This window comes from Condylostylus longicornis, unplaced genomic scaffold (genome assembly GCF_029603195.1).
Source record: "Condylostylus longicornis isolate FDR11 unplaced genomic scaffold, ASM2960319v2 ptg000028l, whole genome shotgun sequence".
Taxonomy (NCBI): Eukaryota; Metazoa; Arthropoda; class Insecta; order Diptera; family Dolichopodidae; genus Condylostylus; species Condylostylus longicornis.
The window spans coordinates 5,252,652-5,276,554 of NW_026577997.1; the positions used below are offsets into that span (position 1 = coordinate 5,252,652).

General features: G+C 21.6%; 2 protein-coding genes across 4 annotated transcripts in view; both read right to left on the reverse strand.

The window, feature by feature from the left end:
* Positions 1-4,542: 4,542 nt before the first annotated feature.
* The window catches only part of LOC129607804 (carboxypeptidase D), a 65,255-nt gene continuing 45,894 nt past the window's right edge, over positions 4,543-23,903 (reverse strand). Inside the window, exons 2-13 of one of the 3 annotated variants that reach the window (XM_055518980.1) lie at positions 16,921-17,144; positions 16,507-16,834; positions 16,214-16,365; positions 16,007-16,101; positions 10,353-10,452; positions 9,949-10,265; positions 9,146-9,866; positions 8,806-9,082; positions 6,436-6,650; positions 6,227-6,379; positions 5,055-6,166; positions 4,543-4,982 (exon numbers count right to left, since the gene is read on the reverse strand). In XM_055518980.1, the coding sequence (XP_055374955.1) occupies positions 4,861-4,982; positions 5,055-6,166; positions 6,227-6,379; positions 6,436-6,650; positions 8,806-9,082; positions 9,146-9,866; positions 9,949-10,265; positions 10,353-10,452; positions 16,007-16,101; positions 16,214-16,365; positions 16,507-16,834; positions 16,921-17,144 (3,816 nt within the window). In that variant the 3' untranslated portion in view covers positions 4,543-4,860. Of the gene's footprint in view, positions 4,983-5,054; positions 6,167-6,226; positions 6,380-6,435; positions 6,651-8,805; positions 9,083-9,145; positions 9,867-9,948; positions 10,266-10,352; positions 10,453-15,935; positions 16,102-16,213; positions 16,366-16,506; positions 16,835-16,920; positions 17,145-23,903 lie in introns of those variants that run through there. The other 2 variants (XM_055518983.1, XM_055518981.1) reach the window with 2 other exon arrangements.
* On the reverse strand, positions 6,657-8,657 carry LOC129607805 (uncharacterized). Its single transcript, XM_055518984.1, has one exon. The coding sequence runs from the start codon at positions 8,521-8,523 to the stop codon at positions 6,769-6,771; it is 1,755 nt and encodes a 584-aa protein (XP_055374959.1). The 5' UTR covers positions 8,524-8,657; the 3' UTR covers positions 6,657-6,768.

Genomic DNA, 23,903 nt, shown 5'->3' on the forward strand with positions numbered 1-23,903 from the left:
TGTTCAGATGATTTTTAACATAACTATAAATTTCATATCATTCCCACATTCAAGTACATATATATATACATATATGTATATACACATTTATATTTTTTGAAGATGTTGAAGGAAATCAAAAATAATGATAATAACTGTTATTGACCAACATGAAAGCTTTGCTTGGATGATTGGCTTTAATAGTATTCTATACTACAAAAATTATTGTGTGTTTTGCTTTACATTGTAAAAATTCTAAAAATTTCGGGAACACGAAACTTTAGTTATATAAATAGCTCCGTTTAGAAATATTTTTTATTTTAAATTTAACATTTTGAAAAGAATTAAATCACATTAAATTAAAATGAGACAGATTAACAAAAATATTTTCAAATACACATTATTGTTCTACTAGATATAATACTACTTAAGTAAGTCAATTTTAAAAAATCTAGAATGGTAACTGGAAGATCTTTACTGGAAGATATTTCAACCAAATTCTTTCTTATATTATAATTGATACCAAGGGTCTCTTGTATTCCATTAACGAATTGATTTAATCCTATTAATATAATTCTTGTTGTAGATGTGGGAAATAATCTAAAATTATGGAAATTTTAAGAATAAAATTTAGAAAATAAGACAAGTAATATAAAATAATGTTAGAATTTTTGATTTCTTTTCTTTATTTTTTTTTTTTATGTATAAACTAAATTTAAAATTGTATAACTGTTTTTTTTTTCTTTTAATTTAGTTTGTTTTTTTTTTTTGTTAATTTTATTTTTTTCTTAAACAGAAATAAAATACACATGAGCACAACAATTATATATTATTTATATATAAATATATTATTATACTATGTACAAAGACTTAATTAATTAATTAATTTAAAAAAAAAAAGATCAGAATATCGTTATTAAAATAGTTTCTTAATAATAAAAATTGTTTTTACGTTTAAATTGATTAAATTTGCGCTTCAGTTCAAAGTTAAATAATTTTTTTTTTTAATCATTTTGATTCGAATGTTTTTTTCTTTTTCTAATTTTTAATGATTTTTATTTCTAAGTTTTTAATGATTCCTTAAGTATTTACAAATACCACCAAGTACAAGATGTTTTATATTTTTTTTTTTTTTAAGTTTATTCCAAATTAAAAATTTTATTTTAAGATTAATTTACAAATTAAATCTTAGATTATTAAGTAAATGAATACTCTTGAGATTTATTTGAGAAAAAAAAAAATAATAGGGAATTTATAAAATTAATATTGTAACTTATTTATTTTATATATAATTAAAATAAAAAAAATATTTACATATTTATTTATATTCTAACAAAAATCAAATCGATTATAAATTATTTATGAATTCCGTAAGTTGTAAGGCAGGGGTGGAGCGGGGTATAATTCAACCTCAATTGAAATAAAGAAATAATTCCATTTCAATTCCCAATATATTTCGACGTCCCCAAGTTATACTGTCGTATTTTACAAAATGATAAAAATAGAAGAATTAAATCCTGAAATCAAGCCGAAAAATGGAATTAAATCTATGTAATTGTAAACGAAAACAAAATGGAAAAAAAAAATTGCAGTGGTCTTACATATAACTCTTCCATAGGCGTATTGATGTTAGGAAAAACTATAAAACTATTTTTGTAAAATACGACAGTATAATTTTGAGGGTTTGATTTATGTTAAATAATATACATTATTAAAACAAAAAAGAAAATATAATATGTTAAGAGTTTGTAATATAAAAAAAAAGATAAAAAAAAAATATGCAAATTTCACCTTTTGTAAAATAAAAATTATTATTTAATTTTTAGATGATTTTTTTATTAAATATTTGTATGTGCATTCAATTTAAATGACTATGTTTTTGATTCTTGGAAAAAAAAAAAAAAACTAAATGACTATGTTCCTATGTTCTTAAGAAAATGAAATATAAAAATTGTGCTTGTAAATTACAAATAATAAAACTATTATCAAAATTAATACAGAAAAAACAAAACAATAATAAGAAAACAAAATTATTTAATTTATATTGTAAAAAAAATATTTAAATTTATGTTCAATTCAAAAAATATTTTATAATACAATATTTTTTACTAATTCAAAATCTTTAATGTAGTTTTGTCATATTTATGCTTTGAAAATGAATTTATATTGCAAATTTATATATGTTTTATCGGCCTTTAAATGTATAAATACTTGTTTTTTTTTTTGTTTAGTCTTTTTCCTATAAAACTATATTTATTTATTTTTTTAATATTCTTTTTGAAATTTCAGACTTAATTTTTTGATATTATTTTCTTTTTTTTAATAAATTGATATTTTAAAGATTATAATTTTATAATGTCATAATCATTTAAACAAAAAAAAAAAAAAAAAAAAAGAAAAATTTCGGCGGGATCTGACACAACTTTTTGTTTTTTCTAGTATTTTTGGTCAGTCTTGAAAATTATTTTTTTTTTTTTATGTATGCCGTTTAAATGAAATGACGATTTATTTATTGTAAATGTTAAACAAGAAAAATAATTACATAATTGAAAAATAATTAATTCAATAATTAAATTTTAAATATTTCTGAAACTTAATTATTTTTTTGTATAAAAATATCATTTGTATATCAAGTTTTTAAGTAGCGTTTCTAATATTTATTTCATACTAACAGAATATTTGAATTTCTCTATATTATATTTTTATTATTATTTATTATAATTATTAAAAAAAAAAAAAAAATAAAATATAAAAACAAATCAAGATATTAATTGTTATTTTAAGGTGCGAGAATATTTGCATATTTTTTTTTTCTTCTCTATATTAAATAGTTTTCTTAAATACACATAAGATTTTTTTGTTTTTTTTTTGTTTACTTAACTATTTTAATATATACAATATTATTTAATTTAATTAATATTATTAAATAATACATATAATTTTTATATGATATATTTATAATATATATATTTCTACATAGTTATTTATATATTGTGTATATAAAATTAATTAATTTTAATAAAATATATATATTACTTTTTTTTTTTCTTACTTAAAAGTTATTATTTTTTTATATTTATATTATTTTAATTTACTTAATGTGTACTTTTTGTTTAGCTTGATATTAAATTGACATTATAAAAATTTATATATATTATATTTATGTATTTGTTGTTGTTTTTTTTTTAATTTTAATTTTAATATATTTAAAAAGAAGCATTGCATAATATCAACAATTACTTTTAACGTTGATGCCTTGTTTTTATTTTTAATTATTTTTTGTTATTTTTTCCTTAAGTTTTTTTTTTATTATAATCTTATTATTTAAATTATTATTATGTTATATTTACAAATCATTATGAATATTTTATATTTATTATTTTATCTAAATTTCATTAATTAAAAAAAAAAAAATTAAAAGAAAACAAAATTAAAATTTTTAACTACGCAAGTTTAATGCTATGCAATGCTGCAATTCTTAAAATGATTTCTTAATATTTATTGGAACTTGTAAATTTTAAAAAAATTTTATAATAATAATAAATTTTATTTGTGATTCTTTATTATATAAATTTATAATTTAATTATATTTATTAAAATATATTGAAATTAAATTGGAATGTTTTCAATATATATATTTTTTTTATTATATAATGTATGTATATTAAGTAAAAACATAAAATTTTAAAGGTACATGATGGACAGAAGTTTTCAATTAACAAATAATAAACGGGCACTAAAATTAAACAATTTTAAGTAAATTTTTAGTTTAAATGTAAAAAAAAAATTTAAAGATCGTGTTATATATATATATATATATATATATATATATGTACACATATATGATATCTGAATTATTTTATTTTTACTTGAAGTAGTTTAAAATTGCTTATTTAGTAAATGCATCTAAATATGGATCTTTTGAAATGGACAGCTTTTCTTTTTATAACTTATAGTATAAAAAACTAGTTTTGTAAATGATGCTGCTAAAAAAAAAAAAATGTTGAATTACAAATTACAAATAAAATTAATATATTCGTAAAAAAAAATAAAAAAATTAATTTAAATAGTTAAAAATTATACATTTATTCATTCTTATTTACTTTATATATAATATATTATATACAAAATACTTATAAACGCAATTGATTTAATCTAAAAAAAAAAAAAAAGGTTTCGTTTTGTTGTCGTTCTAAATTATTGAGAAATTAGTAAAAATTATAAAACAAGTCTTGGTTTTTTTTTGTTTATTTAAATAAGGAAAATTAAGTTTTAAAAATGTGCTTGCTTTTATTTTGTAATCACAGGAGAGCTGCATTTTGTTAATTTTTTTTTTTTCTTTTGTTTTAACTATCATAAGACTGTAATGTTTGTATTTTCAGTTTTTTCTTTTTAATTTTGTGAATTATTTTTCTTATTTTAAGTAATTTAAAGTATTTTTTTTTTTTTTTTAATTTTCCACGTACATATTATTATTAATATTAAATATTTAGCCTGTTTAACAAAACTGGTTTCAATATACGACATTATTTGCTACGAATGATTTTGAATTTAAAGTTAAAATTTAAAAAAAAATAATCATTAATTAAAAATAAATGTTGTAATTAGTTGTAAAAACTCGACTACTATTAATTCGATTATTGAAAAAATAATTAAATAGTTATTTAAGTAAATTTTTAAATTTTTTCATACTAAACATTTTACTTTATTCGTAAAGTAAAAGAAATTCGAAACTTATTAATTAATTGCAAATTTTTTTTTATAAAAAAATTTTTTTTTTTTTATAAAACAAAATAAATTATAATATTTTATTTAAATTTAACTAAAATATATTTAATTATAAGTCAGTAAATTCATCTTTTAAGGAAATTTTGGATTCAATTAATCACAGTTGTTGCCATTTTTATTGAGCATAACAATATCTTCTTCACTTTCATCTTCTTCGTCTGTATCGATAATAGGATCTCTATCATCATCATAATAAGGTGTTGCTTTTATACCACCTTAAAATAATTAAAAAATATAAATAATACCATAAATAATTGATATTTAAATTGCTTTAATTGATCACTTACGTTTTATAGGTGATCTAAATAATTCTGTTTCATCTAAATCATCTTCATCATCATCAAATAAACGTTTAGGATTACCTTTTTGAGATAATATCGAAAAATTATAATGAGGTCTAGCTGTTCCAGTTATTTTATTTGTTTTAGCTCCAACAAATTGTACACACATCGCACAACAAACTATTAACAATACTAATATACATCCTGTACTAACTATAAATAATAAACGTGGTAGGCCCCATATTCGATCATCAATTTCTAATCTAAATATAACACCACGTATCGTTTCTCCTCCAAATGTACCAACATGTACTAAACGTGTTCCAAATTCATGTCCAGGTGCTTCTGCTTTTAATGTTACATCACCAGCTGGTATATCTTTTAAAGTATATATTCCACTACTATCAGAAAATGTTGTATGTGGTAAATCTGGTGATATTATAGATACTTTGGCATTTTGAATTGGATGATTTAAATTATCCAATACAAATCCGGTTATGGTAGCATCATTGAAATTTCCTTCTTTTTGTTGTTGTGTTTTTGGTGTAAAATCAATATGTTCACTTTCATTATTTCGACCGATATCTAAAAATACATCTCCCAAATTATTTATTAATCCTTTGTATACTTCTAAACTAATAATTTTAGTTTTGTGTCCACTTGCTTTTACAATCAAATCAAATTTTCCTGGAGGTAAAATCAAACGGAAATGAGCAAGATTTCGAGTAACACTTTGTACTCGGGATTTTTGTCCGGAAATTTGAACGTGAGCATTTCTTACAGGCTGTCCTCTTTTGTTTTTAACATATCCTTTAATACCAGTTTCAGTCAAATAAAGGAAATTTAATAGTTTATCTAAATTCTCCCGCCATACTGTACCAATATCCTTAGCAACTGGCATTCTACAGCAAGAAACTTCTAGTGTAAGCATTGGAATGTGATATATATCATAAAACAGATTCGTTATTTTTTGTACAATTTCATTTTGGTTCGATCGAAGTTTGCTTGATGGGCATGGTTTTGGTGGTGAAATCAAAAACTCTGATTGTTGTGTTGTTTGAACAGTCTTTGCCAATTTCGGATATATTTCAACTGAATCATTTTTCGGCTGAGGGTAACTGTAAATTTCACAATGATAAATTAATAAAATATCTTTTAGAAAAATAACTGTAACTCACTAAATATTAGATCCACCGGAAGAGAATGACAATATTAAATCGAATCCTTCATTATCAAGCATTTTTAAAAGTAGATTTCGCTGCGGTTGCGATTCAGGACTTACAATACTGGCTGCAAGTTCATTCTCAACTTCTGGATCACATATTGATGGGCTAATAAAAAAATTAATAGTTCGCATAATAACAAATAAAAGAATTTATAAATTTACTTTGACATATATTGATTATAAATATCTTCAAATCCTTCCATTACAGGCAAGAAATGAATAACTGTATTATTAAGTAGCTTTCCAACTGGAGGTTCCTTATTGCCCGCAATTATATGTCGAGCTAGGTTCATTGTAAGCTCTCTTCCTACTGGAATCGAACTGAATACAGAACTTAGTATTAAAATGTGGAATTTCGTTTCTTCAGGTGAACCAATCTACAATTAATAAAAAATTAATTTAGTAGATTTTATCCCGCTATTTTACTTTTGTATCATAATTATTGTCGTATTCAATTGTAAAAATAAAAAACTGAAAAATGTTTTTTTAAAAAATTTATTGTACTTTTCTAATAATAGCTAAAACGAAATTTAATTTCTTATTCATCTTTAAAAAAATTTTTCTTTCCTCAAAACTATCAAAGTCAGATTTCTCCAGTTCATCACACGAATCTGTTCCACCATTACCACCTGTATGAGCGTACAAAGCTAATCTTTCACTAAACGCAGCTACTCCACACCATGCTCGAAAGGTTAATTTTCCTTCATAATTTCCTGGTTCCACAAATTGTTCAACTTTTGTAACTACATCAAGAGTACCATAAAATCCTAAAACATCAAAAAGAGCTTTTCGGAAGTTCTCAGTAGGAATGAAACGTTCTTCTTCGTTTCCGTTCTCATCTTCCTGTTGCGCGCTCTTAAATTTTAAAAACACTCTGCGATAAATCGATTTACGTTGCCTTGAAACCCAAGCATATTTCGACAAATACTCAAAAGCGGACATTTTATTCAATTCTTCAAAATTCATTGGGATTTCAAATCTGCAACCCGATTTAGACAGTTTTCTTGGTATTTTTTGATCCGCTTCATACCATTTCACAGCTTTTCCAGTTTCAACTATAGTAGGGGGAAAAACAGGTAAACGACTGGCTGAGGTTGGTTGATCAGAATTCTCAAGTTTTTCTTGTTTTAAATAAAGATATTTCATAGCTTCCTTTCGAGCTCTGTATAAATATTTTTCAAAAGTATCTTCTAACACATCAATATCCAAACCAGTCGATAAAACTTTGAAAGTTTCTGTTGTTAAAAAACTTTCTTTTAAAGCTTCATACTCAACACTTCTTTTCCCCATGCTACTTGTAGCGACTGGTAAAATTAACTCGGTTGTTGGAATTAAAGACGGTCTAGTACTCGCGGCAACCGATTCGGGCCCCAAAGTGGATATTTGCGTTTCAGGGTCCTTGTTTAAATGAAATGTTGTTGGTGGCTGTTTAAGTTTTTTACGTTTTTTACCACGTCTCTGTTCCTCTTGTTCTTCAAAATCATCCCGATCATTTATGCAAGTGGTAGGCTGAACAGCGTCATTATCATCTTCCTGATTTTCTTGATCATCAGAGGGACTTTCAACACATGTAGTAGGATCAGTTTTAGCTTTACCTTCAACTGTCTTACTGTCTGGTCTTTTTATTTGCGGAGCAGATTTTTGATCATCCAATTTTGACCTATCATCAAAATGAGACATTTCTGAAGTTATATCTTTCGAGGCAATTGTATCTTGACTATGTGATCGTCTTAAATCCAATATTAACTGTTTTCTTTTATTGATTTCAAATTTTCCCCATTCTGGTGTAATACAACGTCTATTAACCATAGACCCAGTACCACTGGTACGAGTTTTTTCACTAATATTTGTTGGAGATGGCGATAATGGCCTGGAATCTGTTTCTCTATACCTTTGGTAAAATTCTTCTGGTATAACTCCGTTTTCATCCAGATGAAATGTTTCGAACTTTTGTTGATCTTGTTTACTATACGATTTTACATCTTGCAGTTTACTATGTTTAGCGTTTTTTATAATACTTCGAAGAATTCTTGGTGCTGGATGATTGCAAAGAACAGAACAACGCGTTGAATATGGATTATACAAATCTCCAAAGGGTCGAATACTTAGTTCAATAGATTGACAAAGTTTATAAGGAATCAAGTTAAATGATGGAGCTTCATCATGATAAATTTTTGTTTGTGGCTTTGTAGATTTAAATAAAGATTTTGAAGCCGGTATTAAACCAGTTCGACTTGCAGGGCTAGTCATTTTTTAATTCACATACCATCTGCACGATGGAAAATCTTTTAACTAAAATTTGTATATTTTGAATTTCCTTTTTATTAAATCGATAATCAAAATAACAAGTTTTCTTGTTTCCTAGCAATTTCCTGTTTTGTTTAAACTTTCGACGAAAGCATTTTGAATATTCACTTATGTCAAAAACATATGCTTTAGCAATTATTATTCACTTACCGTATTTATTTTCGTTATTATCATAATTTAAAAATCGTTATTATAAACAAAGTTTTAAAATATTTTTATACTTACACTTGATGTAACTTTCAAAGAATGATATTTCTTCGGAATATTTGTATCTCCTCCAGCTTCAAAGGCAACAAAATCTATATTTAGTCTTTGCAATTCATTCATTTGCCTATTAATTTGACTATTCGTGTAGTATTTGGTATTAACAACATGTTGAATTATTCTGTAATCGTGTGCGGAAGCCCAATGTTGTGCATCATCATGCATTAAAGATATATCTAAACGTAATGAAATCGATCCGTTACCCTTAATTTCGAATTCTTGTATATGTGGTTCATACCTAATCATAAAAAAATTAATCCATTAATTAATTACAATATAAACCACAATTTAATTAACATACGAGTCAGCGATCACTGTTATATTATGTTTTCCAGGTAAAACTAATCTCCAATAATCACCATTAATTCCAGTATGTGAAAACATTTTTCTACCGTCGATCCATATTTTAGCTCCGGCAACAGGATGACCAATCGAACTTTTTATATAACCATGAACAGCACCATGTATTTGTTCCATATATTTTAAAAGTGGTTCTCTATTCGCTTCCCAGAAATCAGGTAATTCTGATGATTTTGGATACTTTTCACAACTTAACTCTAATGTTAACTCAAAGCAACCTGCTTTTATATAATTCCAGTCCTGCATTCCTCCAGTTACCGAATACCATTGTGCTCCATTCGTTATGCCATTCTTAAATTTCTCTAATGGGAATTTCGGACAAGGTTCACCTAAATGCATTGTCGGATGTGAATTCGAATAAGTTTTAGCTAAATGAACAAAAATATCATTATCTTCTGTTGGATTCCTCTCGGCATGTACTAATCGACTAAGTACTTCATTTTTAAATGATTCTTCGGTGTCATCATAGGGATAGTTTGCAACTAAAGATCCACCATGTAAGTTTGCTGATAATACAAATGGTATAGATAATGTCCAATTCATTACAGCTAAAGTTTCAACTTCCTGTTTTGCATTGAAATTATTTATGCCATATTGATCAGGAAAATTTCTATTTAAATCAACATTATTAGCATTTGTACGACCATACGAATATTTATCCTCTAAAAAAGTAACAAAAAAAAATTGCATATATTTTTTTTTTTTGCTGAATTTTTAAAAATAAAAAAATAAGTCATTAAATACCTAAGACTGACATTTCGTATCCATCAGGGTTCATACTAAATAACAAATGAATTCTTGTATCATTGACAAGTTTTGTAACACGTTCATTTATTCCATAATTTTCACATAAATATTTAGCTAATAATAAAAGCATTTCTCTACCTACAACCTCATTTCCATGCATATTTGCAACATATTTAAATTCAGGAATTCCAGGTGTATGTTGTTTAGGATTCTTACCAATTGCAAGAACCCATAAATTTCTACCTTGTACGCTTTTACCAATTGAATACATATATGTTAATATTGGATATGTTTCTGATAATTTACGAATAAATCTAAAAGGATTTTTGTTTTGTTTTAAAATCATTGAACACGAAATAAATTTATAATAGCAGAGAGATATTGTAACTAATTATACTTACGCTTCCATTGCAACAAAATTATGATGTATAAATTCTGGTGGTTGTATAAATCCATATTTATCTTGTCCTTTCCTTTGTCTTACAACAGTCCTATAAGCACCTGTTAATAAATTTTACAAGAATTGTGTTATACTCTTCAAATTAAGGTTTTCATAATTACAAATTTATGAACTATATATTTTTTGTTATGAATCCACATGAAGATTATATTTTTTTATTTATTAGTCATCATGAACAAAGCAAAAGCAAATATAAATAGAAAAAATGCATTATATTATTTTTAATAGCAAAATTAAAGTTTTTCATAATTTTATAGTCAATATTCAAAAAACTGTTGTATTAATTATTTTAAGAATTATTAAACTGTCGGAACTAGTTATTCCAAATACCCTCAATTTCTTTTAAATAATTAACAATATATTTTTTATTTAAATTAAAATGAAATGCATAAACCAAGCTTTAATTAATCAGTCATTGTTTCAATATATGAAATCTCAATAAGGAATTTTAAATTGAGTTCCGAAGTATGAAAATTAAAGGAAATAAGACAAAAAAAATATTTGATCTTACTTGATGAATAAAAAGAATACTTGATTTCTTCTATTAAAAATAGAATTTGAGTCGGCATTCGAATTAGAAATTCGAAGAATTTGAGTCGGCAAATTATTATTTGAAAAAAAACTTATTTGAATAATATAGAGAAATTCGATATTCTTTATGTGGAATATTATGTAATTTATTTTTCTTTCCACAATTCAAGAAGTTATTTTGTCTTTTATATTATTTTTTAGAAAAGAAATTGGATATTATCCTGCTACATATTATTCAAAATTAAAATGTAATACAAATCTTACGAGTATACTAACATTTTAATAACATTTTGAACAAAAAAAAAAAATGAAATAAAATTTAGAGCTTATTTTTATGACTATTGCCTTATGAAAAATTAATACATACATATTTTATAATACATAATATACATAAGTATATTTTGACTATAAATATTATATATATTATTTTTTTATTTTATTACCCAAGAAAAGCATAATTAAAAAAAAAAAGTATTAAGCATCAATTATTATTATAAAAAAAGCAACAAGAAGTGCATAGCAAATAATATTATTATTAAATTATTTCAAAATACATATTGAAGACGAAAAAAAAAACAAAAAAAAAAAATTAATAATTAACAAAACTAAAAACATAAAATAAAATAACAAAACAAAATATTAAACACAAAAAAAAAATAAATAAATACAAAACAAACTAGTTAATTTTATATATATATATACATTTCTCTTATTAAATAATCGTTAATATTCTATAATTATAAGTTTTCTATTTTATTATAGTAAATAATAATAAAAAAAAAAAATAAAAAGAATTTTGTAATCATATCCAAAATTAGCATTTCTTTTTTATGAATTAAAATCGATAAATACGATATAATATAAAAAAATTTTATTAATTTTAATTTGATCAATCATGCCAAACATATAAGACCTTTTCATAAACGCAGCATATATTGCGATTTTATTGTGAAAAATTTGCTATATTTTTTGTTTAAAATAAAATACTGCTAATCTATTTTGTTTAAATTTCTCGATACTAATTGGAGAAATTAGTATAAGTAGTAAAGTTAAATCATATAAACTGTTCTGATTTTATAGAATATAATAAAAAATATATATTATTTTATGGTTAAAAATATATATATATTGCAATACATATTACGTTTCGTTGTTGGGTATTTCTGAAAATCCAGTTCTTAAGGTTAAAACTACCAGAACTTTATGCACAAATTAAATGTAGAGGTCTTAAAGCTTTGCAACTCTAACCATAAAAAACTGCACTTTCAGAAATACTCATTGTTATGCAGTATTGCATTTATAAAAGTCTCTAATAATGTGCTACAAAATTCTTTTTATTCATTTTTTTATAAATATTTTTTTTTTTATTTTAAATAAGAAACAAACACTCTATACTTTTAAATATTACACTCAAATATTATGTCATATATATAATTTTTTTTTTTATTTATTTTTTAATTTATTATATATGTAATTTATACAAAATAAGAATAAAAATAAACCAAAAAAAAAAAAGCTTATGTAATAAAAAACTTTTCCAAAATTATTTAGATTGAAAAATTTCATTAATTTGGTTTTTTTTTAAATATAACTTTATTGACCCACCTTTACAACATTATAATTTTTGGTTTTTTATATTTTTTTTTTTTTGAATTTTATATTTTTTTTTATCTTATAATATTGAATAGATTGTACATTTACTTAAGTTTTTATGTATATATATATATATATATTTTGTTTTTAAATTTCTTTAAATCTTATACATACATACACATTTGTTTTTTTAATTTTAATAATTATTATTTAAAATTTTCTAATGATATAATAATAATGAATAAATTATAAAATATATTATAATTTATTTAATGATATTTATTGTGTTTTTTTTTTTTTGATTTATAATACACATATGCATAATATACATGAATAATTTTAAAATTACAATTTCAAAACTAACAAAAAATTTAAAGTTAAAAAGAAGTTTTTTTTTTTCTTTTTTATGTTAATTTTTATGAAAAATAAAATATAATGTCAATTATTTATAACAATTAAGGTGTGATTAAAAAGAATATTGTAAAATGAATTATATTATGAAATAAATATAAAGAAAATGTTTATTTAATCGACAATTTTTATATCTTTAATATTTTAATCTCAAATAATTAAATATTTTTTTACTATTAATCTAATATTTTAATCCCAATTAATATTAAATTTAAGTTAAATAGTAATAATTTCAAATTTTACATATCTAATAAAATTTATTAAAACTTACCAGAAAAAAAAAATGATAATAAAACGAACAGAAATGCTACCTAAAAACATTCTTTTTCAAATAATCGATTAAGTCAAACGTAAATCGGTTAAATCAGATTATTATGATAAAATTAATTAATATTGAAACATATTTTAAAGATATATGTATCTAGAAAATTTTATTCTATTCTATTCAAAAAAATATTTCATGTAACATAACAATTTTTAATTTGATTTTTAATTTAATTTTTTTTAATAAATACATTTTGGAATTTTTAATTTATTTTAGTTCAAAATTTTAATTCCATTTTTAATAACTATAACATGGACTATAATAGAGCAGGATCCTATTACGCCAACCACTTTTACTTTTACTTTGATATTTCAACTTTCGGAAAAAATTTTTTTTTCTATCAAATATAGCTTATTAGTGTTTTGACTCTTGGTGCAACAAAAAATTTGCAAATTTTTTGATTAATTGAAATAAAAAAAAAGTAAAAAGTGCTTGGTGTATAGGCCTCTGTTAAAACTGTTTAGATAATTAGAATTATTTAAAATATCTTAATACATTTATTAATTTCTATTATTAAAAATTAAATAACCATTGATATTTGTTCATAATAGTATGAATAATAATTTATCATACTACCATTTTTAAAAAAAAGGAGGTATGTAATTGGTAATTTTGTTTTTTTTTTTTAATCGGTGAGGAATATTAAATATTTTTTTAAATTTAATATTTTTATTTTATTTCAAATACTAAAAATATAAAAAGATAGATATAGGATAAAAGTCTTTAGGTACAAGTTTTTTTTTCTAAAATCCAGTCTTGTATATTTAAAAATATAAAACAAAATAATATATTAATGTAATTTATATTTAAAAATTTTAATTTCATATTGATAAAAATAAATTTTTTAATACATAAAAAAATAAAAATTTCATAAAATGTAAAAAATAGAAATTTGATTTGAAAATATAGTTTATGTTTTTCTAGTTAGTTATAGTCTTGTTTTCTAATTTATTTAAAACAAAAATGAATACTGTTTTTTTTAATGGGTTGTTAATATATATTCTTTTAATTAATAATTATGTGAAATATTATTATATTAATTTATATATTGTAGAGTAATAGTTACTATATGTGTATTTTTAAAGATTTTTCTCCTTTTTTATAGAGTATAATTTTGATTAAATGTATATAAAAGGAATCTATTTTATTTAATAATCTAAAAGTATTATATTTCACATTCAAATATAATAATGTTTATTGAGAATTTACTCATAGCTGCTTTCTATTTTTTGTTGTTTGTCTTATTTATTTGTTTCTTATTTAATTAATCTAACACATACTATTCTTTTATATAACAATATAAGATATATTATTTAATTATGAATATTTTTTTACATGCACGTGTATTTGTAATATTTTCATATCTCACATTAATTTGATAACAATAAATTTTATGAATGGGTACATGACATGTCGTTGACTTCAATCTCATTGAAAATATACTTTTAATATAATTTTTTTAATTTACAATAATAATAATAATTGTATGAAATTTTTAATAATAATAAATTAATACATTAAACTTTGACATAATATAATAACATTTTGTTTTTATTTTAATAATATACTTTAAATTTTAATTTATTAATATTTTATATTAAATACTTTTTATATTTAAAAATGTTTATATATGTTTCTGTTTTGTTTAAAAAGTGAATTATATATATATATAGTATTTTAAATTTATATTTTATAATAAGTGCATTTAATTTTTTATTATAAGTTTTTTAAAACATAAGCTTTATATTTTTATATATATTTGCTTATTTTTGAAATTAAAATTTCTGAAATTCAATGAAAATAAAATAGACGATTTTAGGACATAATGCAGAATGAAAATTTTTATAATTAATACAATAAAAGAGCAATGAATAAAAAATTGTTTAACAGATTAAAAAAAACATGTTTTTATATGGTATATTTAAATTCAGTTCGATTGAAATTACGAATACTCACATTTACTGAAATGTTTATTCGTCTTTAAGGATTTGTTTATTTTATTTTAAATAATTGATCTTAAATTTAATTGTTTTGTAAAGTATCTTCGTATTTTTTTTTTGTTTTTCACAAAAATAAATTTACTTTTTTTTTTCTTTTCTATTTTTATAATTACAAAGGATCAATTTTTATAACCAACACTATATTAATGCAATTGAACTTGATTGTGAAACAAATAAGAAATCCCAAAACCTTTCAGAAGAAAAAAAATAAATAACCGAAAAAATAGTTATAATGTATTAAAAATAAAATGAATGAGAAATTTAAAACAAAAAAAAATCAAATAATAAATGTAAGAAATAAAAAACAAAAATAATAATTCTATTTTTTAAATGAAAATATTTGAAAAAAAAAAATTATATAAGAACAGTGCACAAAATAATAATTAATATTTTTTAATGAATATAATGAAGTTAAAATTGAAATAATATGATTCTTAATAATTAAAATAATTTGTTTGTATGCTTTGTCGATTTAATTAAAAGTAAAAATAATAAAAAAAAATTCAATTGAATTTTTTTTTTCTTATAATTTTTTTTTTTTAGAATTAAAATATAATTTGAAAAAAAAAATAGTATTTTTTATATATAAGTATATTTTTTATGCAAAATAAAATTAAAATTAATTTTGCTTTTAGTTTATTTAGGTTGTTTTTTTTTTCTTAAAAAAAAAAAAATTAGTTTTCTTTTTTTAATTTCCTAAATAAAATGAATTGTAAAAATTATTATTGTTGGTACCATCATTAAATTCAGCTGGTTTTAATGCAAAATCAATTCTTGTTGCAAGTTGATTTTCACCAATTTCAATAGTTTTTACTTCACTTGGTTGAAAACTGAAAATTTCAATTGATATGGGAATTCAACATAAAAATAAAAAAAATAATAATAATAATTAAATTAATAAAAATGTAAATATATATGTTATTGCGTTAAAATTAAAATTACCCAAATGCCTGTGCTTGTATTTTATATTGGCCTGGTGTCAATAAACGCCAGTATTCACCGCGATCTGTACTTAAAATTGGTTTACCCTCAAGACCTTCAACAACAAGTTTTGCATCCGCAATAGGATAACCATTTAAATCAGTTATTAAACCCTAAAATAAAAAAAATTATAAAATATTAGTATTCATTTATATTATACTATATTCTTTAAATACGCAATATTTTCTGAACATATATTAATTAATTTTTGAATAAACTTGTAATTTTCAATTTACATATATTAATTAATTTACCTTAATTCCAACATGTGCCAATTTTATAAATTCCAATAAACTACGTTTATTTCTTTTCCATTCTTCTGGTAATACTGATGCATATGGATATTTACAACATGATAATTCAATTGTTAATTCAAAACAATTTGTAAAAGCATAATTAAAATCTTGCATTCCACCATTTAATTCATACCAAAATGCACCATTTGTAATACCATTATTAAATGAATCATTACAATTATGTCCATTTCTCATAATCGGATGATTTATTGAATATGTTGATGCCATTTTTTTAAACATATTATTATCAGGTGTTACACTTTCAATACAACAATCACGATGTTTTCTAAAAATAAATTAAATATAATTAATTAAATTAAATATATGCATATATAATATAATTGATTTTTTTTTTCGTTTTGTAACATTTACATTGAATTATCATATGGATAACTTGCAACAACTGCACCACCATGAAAATTTGCTGATAAAACAAATGGATTTGATGTAATCCAATTTATTACTGCTGATGTTTCTGGTTGTCTTGCTCGATCAATTGTACTATTATCTAATCTATCAGGAAAATCACGATTTAAATCGATTCCATTTGCATTATTACGTCCAACAAAACCCGGCAAAGAATTACAACTTCCTTCCTGTAAATAAAAAAATTAACAGTAAGTAAATTAGTTTTATAAAGCAAATAAAATTAAGATATGTAAATAATTACTAAAAAAATATAATATAAGTAAATAATTAAGGGAAATTAAATTTATGTAAGTAATAATTGAAAAAAAAAGTTTATTTAATAATAATTGTGATCTGGATTTGAAACTACTGAAAGTAATTTAAAAATGAAGCTAATAAAAAATGACAACTTTAGTAGACATTTTTAGTATACATAAAGAAACATCAAATTCAAGGAAAAGTAGTGGGAGACGTCTGGCGATAATTTAAGAAACTTTCTCTTGAGTTATAACTTTGCCGAGTTATTTACGTAAAACATAAAACCAAAGATCTTTTAACACTTAACCCTATAATATACAGAGTGATTTAGAAAGACACAATACATACCAATAGTTTGAGTATCGAATATTAATAAATATTTGTTTAGCAGTGGATACCAAATCCGAAGGGTTTTCGAGATACAGGTATTTTTACAAATTTTCACGAAATTTCTCTTTGTCCTAACTTTTTTTTTTCTTACAATTTCCATTTTGAAAGAAATAGAAGCGTCAAACAAACGGTTTTTGAAGGGGCCAGTAAAGATTTTAAAATCAAAATATTATTTTTTTTGGAATATTATGTACTTTCGGAAACATAAGCATTCAAAATTCCAAATTTTCCATTTTTTTTAGTTTTCTTGTCATTAATTTTCCTAAGAAACCCTAAAATTGTTTGAGAAATGAATAGAAATAATTTTTTTTTTGAATCATATATAAAATAAATTAAATATTTTATTAAATTATAAATTGCAAATAAAATACATGTAAAATAATAAAATATTATCAGTTTATTTAATATTTTTAGCAAAAGTAAAATATTAAAAGGTCAATAATAAAATTGATAAACTCTTTAAGCTAAAAAATTTAAAAAAAAAGCAAAAATAAAGTAACTAAATTTTTTATTAAAAATATTTTTAAGATTGATAAGACATAATTATAATATGTACAAAAATATATTATCAATTATTTCAGTATTTCGTTATAGAAGTGAATAATTTATTATAAATTAAGTATAATGAATACTATATAGGCGTTAACCCTATTCTACTTCGGGTGCTCAATAATTTTTCTGTTGCCACAAAAATATTTTTTATTTCAAATTAATTTTGGTAATATTTTTTTTCTTTTTTGCACTAAAAAATATTACGTAGTCATTTATTTCGAAAATTATATGCTATTATAACAAATTAGTTACAATTACAGAAGAAAATTTAAAAAATTTTCTAGCAATAAAATAATAATCAATCTTTTCAAGGATATTTATGCTTACATATTGTATTTAATGCTTTTGTTTTTTTTTTTGCCCTCATAAGTATTTAGTTATAAAACTATGTATATTTATATGTTTAACTATAATTACAACTATATATAACAAACTCTTGAATAATATAACACTTAAACAATTTTTATAGTTTTTTAGTAAATATAAGGGTTCATAAAATTTTCTTATTTTTTTTTTGGTATTTCTAATATTCCATTTACAAAATAACAAATAAGAATTTACTATAAAATATACATAATAATATTATTGCTATAAACAATATAATAAAATAATGTTTTTATTTTAAAATCAATATTAAAACTACGTATGAGTATATAAATAAAAATTGTACTTGAAACCTAAATATTATCAGTTGTAGTACCTAATTATAAAAATTTAAATTACAACGGAAAGTCAATAAAATATTCTAATTAACGCATAATTTTAATTTTCATAGGTTAAGGTTTTGTTGTTTTTTAATTTCGTTCTTGAAATTGTTCTCATCTTATCATTGGTACGAATTATTCACATTTTATATTTTGTGAATTTATTATGCTTTACATATTGTGAATTAAGTCCGTTTGTAGTTACATGTAGAAGCTATCGATACGACATTCAAAATCAAACAAAAATGTCAAGAATAGTGAAGAGACACTAACTGAATTTTGAGTGTTATACATAAAATTAACAATTTCTATACCACACGACAAGTATAAGCACATCATGCGAGTGGAAAGTCTTCAAATTTTATAATTTTAAACAAAATAATTGAATTAATCAGAAATAATGGTTTTAGCATATTTAGTATATTTCCAATATTTGGAATATTCGAAAATCATGTTTTTTTGTACAATATATTGTAAAATATTATATTAAAATTAATTAATAAATTTTGTTATAATCAATATTATAATATTGATTTACATTACATTTGATAACATTAGTGAGATCAAAAGGACAATTATTATTAATTAAAAAAAAATGTTATGGTTTATGAAGTCTTGTACATATACATATATATACGTTATCTTCCTACATCGATTTTATACTTAATATGTGGGCGATTATATGTGATTCAATAGCAAAATGTTATCAATATTTTCCAATTAATTATAAAATTTTTTTGCATTCCTTACATAAGTATCCAAGTACATTTCATTGATTCTAAGTCATGTAGTGTACAATAATGATATTTAGTTGACAAGTTAAATGTAAGTCATATTATGACAATCAAATGCGTCAACCTACGTATAATCAAATTAAATTTCTTTTTTTTTTCAGAATTTTATTAAAAACGGCCCTATTCAATTTTGTTTCATTTAGTATTTCAATTTTTATTTTTTAAATCATCAAAGATATAAATCTAAAATGATCTTACGCATTAAATACACCTAAGGAAATATTATGAAAAGCAATTGAAATATAACAACAATGACAACAATAAAATGAAATTGATGTCAATGAGGCGACTTTTGAATGAAAAATGAAAAATTGTAACGCAGGATACAAAAATATTTCTGAAGTGCGATTATATCTTTTAGGTTCTTCCCTCAATTTATTTTTAACTTTTCAATTTATATTGTTTTTTTTTTTGTTATAAAATTTATATTTGAATCAAAAGATTAAATTTTTAAAATTTAATATAACTTAAATTTAAAGCAAGTACTCAACTATATGGAAAGAGAACTCAATGGTCTCAACGGAATTTTTTCATCGCAAATTTATTAATATATTGATTCAGTTATTAATAAAATAAAGGGGGGGGGGGTGTGAAAGAAAATAACACTTCTTTAAAAAGAAAATATGACATTTTTTCTTTTATTATTCTTTCCATTTTAGTCATTTTTTTTATTATAATCACGAATATAACAACAAGATAAAAATTAATGAGTAATAAAAGTACAACAGAATAATAATAACCAATTCTGATATATAAAAACCTATATAGATATTTTTATACATAAGTGTGCTAAAAATAAAGAATAACAGAAAAAAGAAAGTCTATAAATAATTAATGTCACATAAGAATATCCTTGGAGACCTTTCAATTTTTGTTTTTTTTATATTATCGCTTTCAACGATGTTATTTTTATGCATTTCTCATTTTCTGCATAAATACAAAATAATATATTCTACAAATATATTATTTATATATACATAAATATATATAGCTATACTGTATTTTCCACCCGTCTGCACATTAATAATAAAAAAAAAAAATATGTAAAACATACTTATGTTGATGATAACGGTATACATAAACTTTATAAATTAATGTGCATGTTGTACGTATTTTATGGAATATAATTTAAAAAACGGAAAAATTTTATACACTATCTTATCATTAAATTAGTCTATATAGTATAATTTTATTGTGTATTTAAAATAATTTTAAGTACATTTTGTGAATGGTATGTTACAATATATAATAAATAAGTAATAATGTGGAAATGCAAAAATAATTTTGAAAGAAACAAAAACATCGGTGCGCTTTGTGGTCTTATATATAAATTTAATATACATACATATATGTATGTATAGCTACATTATAAATAAAATATAACAGTTTTGAGAAAACAGTAATATAAATTTAATTTCATGTTATGTATAGGATTTATTGAACACATAAAAAATGTTTCGGCTTCTTGAAATAAGATGGAGTCATAGTAGTTCATATATATGCTAATTGTTCAATAACACTTAAAAATAGTTTCCAAAGTCGGGCCCTAAAATGATATATTAAGATCAAGCGTATTAAATGATAAATACATAATTGTATATTTTAAATTTCGTAGAAATATCAAATTTTCTAATATGGCCAAGTTAAGTATTTTACAATAATATTCTCGATGCTGTAATAATTAGTATTCTATTACTTAGTGTAATAAATGGTATTTAATTCACAAACTTTTGATATGTATGTATATACAAATGTATATGTACAATCAATTAAATTAAATTTTAAGCTATATGTTACGATCTTTATCAGAAAAAAAAATAAAATATTTTATTATTTTAATTTCATACCACAATATTACAAATCATAAAATTTTAGAATTCATTGATTATTTAATTTGTTTTTCTGGAACTAATTTTAGAACAAAACGAAAAAGTATTGGAAAAAATTAGAAATAAAAATTTATTTTTGCACTAACATTAAAAAAATGGAACATATTATTAAAGAAATAATGATTATATTGTAAAAAATTATTTCATAATTATTTCTCAAATAATTAAAATAATTTCTATTCAAATAGATTTCAACAAATTAAACAAAATAACTAGTAATTGATGAGAAGAACAAAGTAACTAGTAATTATCAATAATTATTATTATTTGCATTTGTTTTTTACTATTTACTAGGATTATCGAAATAATGGTTCTGGTATAAACCGTACTTACTACTACAGTTTTAAAAATAATCAAAAGATGGAAGTAGTGGAAATATTTGTTTATAATTTTTTTATAATGCAATTAAATTTATAATTTTTTGACATATGTTTTAAGTTCTATTTAGTGATTTAATTCGGTCAAAAATTTTGTTTTTTATAGCTAGATATTAAGTTGCACATATGTAAGGTAAGTGTAGCTAATACTGACAGTGGCGGTAATACTGACATATATGAGGTTTTTTATAATTATTAAGAGATTTTCTCTATACAACATATATATATATTTTTATTTCTAGATTAATTCAAATTATCGCAATACTTCCTTTTATTTAGTTTTGAAATAACTCCAAAATATTGAACATAAATCAGTTTTGTTTCCATAGACATAGCAATGGTGGGTTGAATTGGAGAATTTCTTATACTTTTTGCTTAATTTTTCCGATTTTGTTTTTATTGCTTTTTGACTTATTTGAGGGTTAAAAATATATGTATTTATATTAAATTAAATATTTTGATTATTTTTTATCTTATTTTATAAGTAAATCGGAGTAAAAACATTAAATAAATAAGAATTTTAACAAATAATTTCTGTCAGTATTAGAAACATGTAAAATTCGACCATGCTTCTATTACTGACATATGTGTCAGTAATACGTCAAAAATCCGTATTTTTATAAATTACGTCATTTTTAAAATATGTAAATTTTTATTTTCGTATTTATTTAATTAAAATCGAATTTGAATTTTCTTTCTAATGTCCGAATTCTGACACTAAGAATTTACTACAGGTTCGGAGTATTTTACCTTTAAAAACTGGTGTCAGTAATACGATCTAATGAGGGTCAATATTATGTACAAAATTATGTCAGTATAAAGTTTTAATTTTGATATTCATTTTAGTTAATTAAAATAATTTCTTTATACTTTAAAATTGTTTAAACTATTTCAGTCAAATGAAAATCGATTACATTTGTGAAAACCTATATCTGACTACGACCTTTTTACCTTTTTAATAGTGATATTCGTCTAATAAATTGTGTATCAATATTGTATACAATACTGTCAATAAAACAGTACAATTCGGTTTCTAAAAAAATGCTTTAAAATTACTGTAAACGTTAACGCCATAACAAATATCACAACGGAAATGGTTCTCTTTAAATAAGAAAAGTAGTCCTTTTTAATAACCCAAAATGTTGTTCTAAAAATTGAGAATGGGTTGCTTTCGTTACGTACTTAATACATAAATAGTCTTTGTTAAAGCAAAAAGCAGCTTCAGAATAGGCTTATTAGCAGCTTTAGTATATATTGATCTGATTTCTTATAATTTCGTGTGATATGGTACATCATATTTTAGGTATTATTTATAAGAATACATTTGTAGCAAATATTACTTATAATACTTTATAAAACATTATGTAATTTCGAATTAGATTTTTATAAATATCTTTTAAAAATTTTTATTTATTCATTGTTGCATATTAAGACTACTAGCAAAAGTACATTCTACAGTAATAATAAATTCAAATCAGCTGAATTTCACATATTTTTACCTTTAATTCAATAAAAAATATGTTTTTTATTTTTGTTTGAATTATAATATGATAAATTTTTAATTTTTTTTTTAAATAAAATGAAATATCCGTAGAAATCTAAATTATTATTCCATTTTTATTTAATATTATCATTTTAACCATTTTAACCATTATTCATATATAGAATATAGATTACAGCATATGAAATTACATTGTCAGTATTAGGAACACAAACTGTCAGTAATAGACACAAACATTTGCGGTTATGTCAATATTAGGAACATTTTTGCTTTTCATTTTTAATCGAAAAATTATGAATTAAAAAATATTTTGATTAAATAATTTTATAAAAAACATTATTCTCAATTATCCAAATTATTCAAAAAATCGGAAACACGATCATTTATTGTGTCCCACATATAAAATGTCTCACGCCAAAGTTGAATTTGTTGCGAAGTATGTCAGTAATAGGGACACTTACCTTATATGTATATATACACAT